The sequence below is a fragment of the Tachysurus fulvidraco genome, chromosome 14 (assembly GCF_022655615.1).
Source record: "Tachysurus fulvidraco isolate hzauxx_2018 chromosome 14, HZAU_PFXX_2.0, whole genome shotgun sequence".
NCBI lineage: Eukaryota > Metazoa > Chordata > Actinopteri > Siluriformes > Bagridae > Tachysurus > Tachysurus fulvidraco.
In genome coordinates, this window is record NC_062531.1 from 23,628,610 (window position 1) to 23,633,609 (window position 5,000).

Consider the following 5,000-nt stretch of genomic DNA (forward strand, 5'->3'; position numbering starts at 1 on the left):
AAGCAACTGAAACACACAGTTAACATTTATCTTCTGATACATCCATAAATGCTTCAGTAGTTTTATTCAATCAGTAAAAACCAAACTGCATGAAAATCAGAGTGTAATAAGTTTGCACACACACGCGCGCACACACACACACACACACACACACACACACACACACACACGCGCACGCACACAACTGAACGTTACTGCACTGAGACTAATTTGCAGTGCAAGCAGTTCATGAGCCAATATTCACTCTTTTTTCCACTGGGTCTCTCCTGCTCTGTTCCAGCCTCAGCAGTGTTTTCTCTCCTGCCATCTGTTCACATCTTACACCAAATATAACTTTTACTTTCCTGTACACACACACACACACACACACACACACACACACACACACACACACACACACACACACACACACACACACACACACCGTGATCCATATACACACTACTGATGTGCATGTGCCACAAAGTTCCATCACAAAGCCTGTCCTAGAGAGAGAGAGAGAGAGAGAGAGAGAGAGAGAGAGAAAACAAGAGAGAAATAGAAAGAGGGAGAGAGAGAGAGACAAAGAGGGAGAGAGGGAAAGGGAGAGACAGAGAGAGAGAGGGATAGAGAATGAGAGAGAAATAGAGAGAGAGGGAGAGAGAGAGAATGATAGAGAAATAGAAAGAGGGAGAGAGAGAGAAATAGAGAGGGGTCTCTCTTTCCCTCTCTCTATTCGCTCTCGCTCTCTCTCCCTCTATCTCTCTTTCCCTCTCTTCATTCTTTACTCTCTCTCGCTTATCTCTCTCCCTCTCTCTTTTTCCTCTTTCCCTCTCGTGCTCGTTCTCTCCCTCCCGTCTCTCTCTCTCTCCCTCCACTCTCCCTCTCTCCCTTTCTCTCCTTCTCCCTCGTTCTCTTTCTCTCTTTTTTTCTCTCCCTCTCTCTGCCCTCTCTCTCTTTCTCCCCTCGCTCTCTCCCTCTTCCTCTCTCTCCCCTTTATCTCTCTCTCCACTTTCTCTCTCCCTCTCTCTCCCTCTTTCTCTCTCTCATCCCTCTTTCTTTTTCTCTTTCGCTTTCTCAGGGGAGCGCACATGTCTCACCTCCTCCATGATGAGAATCCCGCAGTGTACCATGCTGTCCACTGCATCCAGAGCAAAACCGTATGCTGTTTGGCAGGGCTAAGAGATGGACAGACAGAGCGACAGACAGAGAGACAGACAGAGACAGACAGGTCGATGGGAGGCGGTGAGACAAAGACAGTCAGGGACAGAAATCAGAAATGGAGAGAGAGAGACAAAGAAAGTGAGAGAGAGATTAAGAAACAGACATATATACATGCAGGAAATATACGTGTATATATATATATATGTGTGTGTGTGTGTGTGTGTGTGTGTGTGTGTGTGTGTACAGTCATAGAAAGCCAGAGAGCGAGTGAATACAGACACACACACAGACTAAGCGGTAGAAATAATTAGTTGTGCACTTTTGTGTGTGAAGTGGTTTGTTCTTGTTGACATTTCCTGCACATGTTGATGTGTTGGCTGTAATTACAACATGCTGTTCTGCACTGAAAACCCCTTATAGCAGGTTTACAGGAACACGTCCAGTTACTCACTGCAGCTCATCTGTGTCGCCCTCGGACTAAACCCGAGTCTCTCCCAGAGTACTGAAGCACAAAATCATCTGTCACTTCTCCTGAAGAGCAAGGACTGCTTTTAAACGAATAACTTTAAAACAAAGAGAAAGATATATAAGAGGATCAAAAGTCCTGCACTGAGCACACAGAGGCTTAAGGGGACTAAATATAAAGAAAAGCACCATGGCCTCGTGGCTACCGTCACTGAGAGTGATGCATGGTGGGAAGCGGCAACTAATTTTATCTGTAGTGGTGTCGGTATATATGCGGGAAATAAAGCGCTGTGTAAGAAATCTGTTCATTCCTGTATGTTTAAGATCATTACATAAATGAGTTATGTACAAAAGGCTGCCAATACTTCTGGAGTTAATGGTCTGACTCACTGGTATATACCCAGCTGGCAGTAGGTGTGTAAGCTGTAGGCTTTTTTCAGTCAGCTCCTCTTGACCAAGTGCAACATCAAACTCCATCTCTCCTCCTCCACATCCTGCCACCTCACACAGCAAGGCAGAGACGGCACAGGCTGCACACACACACACACACACACACGCACGCGCACACACACAAATTAGTAACACTATATGATGTTTAACTTGAGCTACATATCACTAAGAATTTAAAATGTAAACTATATATACACTACACAACACACAGCTCTGTGTCAGTCTCAGTAAAGGAGGTGTGGCCTCTGTCGGTCTCGGAGAAGGAGGTGTGGCCTCTGTCAGTCTCAGTAAAGGAGGTGTGGCCTCTGTCAGTCTCAGTAAAGGAGGTGTGGCCTCTGTCAGTCTCAGTAAAGGAGGTGTGGCCTCTGTCAGTCTCAGAGAAGGAGGTGTAGCCTCAGTCAGTCACAGGGAAGGAGGTGTGGCCTCTGTCAGTCTCAGAGAAGGAGGTGTAGCCTCAGTCAGTCACAGGGAAGGAGGTGTGGCCTCTGTCAGTCACAGGGAAGGAGGTGTGGCCTCTGTCAGTCACAGGGAAGGAGGTGTGGCCTCTGTCAGTCTCTGCAAAAGAGGTGTGCCCTCTGTCATTTTTAGTAAAGGAGGTGTGGCCTCTGTCAGTCACAGGGAAGGAGGTGTGGCCTCTGTCAGTCACAGTGAAGGAGGTGTGGCCTCTGTCAGTCACAGGGAAGGAGGTGTGGCCTCTGTCAGTCTCTGCAAAAGAGGTGTGCCCTCTGTCATTTTTAGTAAAGGAGGTGTGGCCTCTGTGTCAGTCTCGGAGAAGGAGGTGTGGCCTCTGTTTGTCTCAGTAAAGGAGGTGTGACCTGTGTCAGGCTCAGTGAAGGAGGTGTAGCCTCTGTCATATCTTTCTCTCTCACACACACACTCATACTCACACTCACACACACACTCATACTCACACTCATACACACACACACACACACACACACACACACTCACACACACACTCACACACACACTCACACACACACACTCACACACACACACTCACACACACACACTCACACACACACACTCACACACACACACTCACACTCACACACACACACTCACACACACACACTCACACACACACACACACTGTAGTACTGTAGTATGATGTATGATTTTTCATTTTGTTTATTAAGCTGACCTCCCACAGCCTCGGTGATAAAGACGTGTGTGAGAAGCTGGCTGTGCCTGCTGAGAGTGAGCAGCGCGTGTGGGTCGGGCCGAGCCGTCACCAGCGGCTCTCCTGACGGGGGCGCTGCAGCCATCAGCAGGTGCGGACGCAGCACAGAGAGAGCGTGAAACACCACACTGATCACAGAGCCTCCAAATCCAACATCACAGCGCCTGAACAACACCTCCTCCAACAGCCAGCACAAATCTTTACACAACACAGACACACGCACTCCCTGACACACACACATACACACACACACACACACACAGATAAATTCATGAAAGGAAAGATAGCAGAAAAGGTGGAGAGAGTAAAAAAGTTAAACCAAAGAGAAATGTATTTTTATTTTTGTCTCCACTAAATCCCATCTGTGTCATGTTTGTGGATCCAGTGTGTGTGTGTGTGTGTGTGTGTGTGTGTGTGTGTGTGTGTAAGTTTCTGGGCTTTAAACAGATCAATAAATACACCGTTTATGAAGCAACACAATGAGGCATGTGGAGCATTATGTAAAAAGACAGAGAGCCATAAAGCCGAGTCGGTGTGATGTAAATCTGTTCAGTTGCGATTCCTCACCCTGCGGTGTTTATGGAGGAGCAAACAGGACACGATGCTGCTAGACATCACAGCCATGCTGCTGGTCACCGCTGAGAAGCAAATTAACAACAACACACACAAACAATACATCTGTCAGGCTCTTATTAGCAGTAAAATAGTCCATGGAATACAGTAAAAAAAAATTAAAAAGGTGTATTTTTTCCCCTCGTCACAGGAGAGTCACACACAAGCTCGCTGAGGGGCAAGGGTTAAGGGGCAAGTCCTGGCCTAATGGTTAGAGAGTCTGACTCGTAATCCTAAGGTTGTGGGTTCGAGTCTCAGGCCGGCCACGACTGAGGTGCCCTTGAGCAAGGCACCGAATCCCCCCCCAACTACTCCCCGGGCGACTCAGCATAAATGGCTGCCCACTGCCCCGGGTGTGTGTTCACTGCTGTGTGTGTGTGTGTTCACTGCTGTGTGTGTGTGTGTGTGTGTGTTCACTGCTGTGTGTTCACTGCTGTGTGTGTGTGTGTTCACTGCTGTGTGTGTGTGTGTGTTCACTGCTGTGTGTTCACTGCTGTGTGTGTGTGTGTGTGTGTGTGTGTGTGTGTGTGTGTGTTCACTGCTGTGTGTGTGTGTGTGTTCACTGCTGTGTGTGTGTGTGTGTTCACTGCTGTGTGTGTGTGTGTGTTCACTGCTGTGTGTGTGTTCACGTTCACTGCTGTGTGTGTGTTCACTGCTGTGTGTGTGTGTGTGTGTTCACTGCTGTGTGTGTGTTCACTGCTGTGTGTGTGTTCACTGCTGTGTGTGTGTTCACTGCTGTGTGTGTGTGTGTGTGTGTGTTCACTGCTGTGTGTGTGTGTTCACTGCTGTGTGTGTGTGTGTGTGTGTGTGTTCACTGCTGTGCGCGTGTGTGTGTGTGCACTTTGGATGGGTTAAATGCAGAGGACGAATTCTGAGTACGGGTCGCCATACTTAGCCGTATGTCACGTCCCTAATGAACCTGGACATGAATGAATCTGATGGTTGTGTCTCTGCTCCCTGTTCTGCCTGGAGATAAACCTCAGGAGGTTCAGTGGGAGAAAATATTGAATTTACCCCAAATATCCCACAGACTTATCAACAATTTATCTGAGGAGCGCATGAGAGGTGCTCTAGCACGATGCAGCTCAACACTACACAACAAACTTTGATATGAAGCCCGAGGCAGTCGATCAACAAAATAGGTTAT

The 5,000-nt window shown here is 47.7% G+C and overlaps 1 protein-coding gene across 9 annotated transcripts in view; it reads right to left on the bottom strand.

The window, feature by feature from the left end:
• The window catches only part of gpat2 (glycerol-3-phosphate acyltransferase 2, mitochondrial), a 213,128-nt gene that overhangs the window by 4,860 nt on the left and 203,268 nt on the right, over positions 1-5,000 (bottom strand). For all 9 annotated transcript variants that reach the window (XM_027151277.2, XM_027151276.2, XM_027151271.2 and 6 more), the window contains 4 exons: positions 3,809-3,879; positions 3,203-3,467; positions 1,999-2,138; positions 1,080-1,157 (listed from right to left, as the gene is read on the bottom strand). In XM_027151277.2, the coding sequence (XP_027007078.1) occupies positions 1,080-1,157; positions 1,999-2,138; positions 3,203-3,467; positions 3,809-3,879 (554 nt within the window). The remainder of the gene's footprint in view (positions 1-1,079; positions 1,158-1,998; positions 2,139-3,202; positions 3,468-3,808; positions 3,880-5,000) is intronic.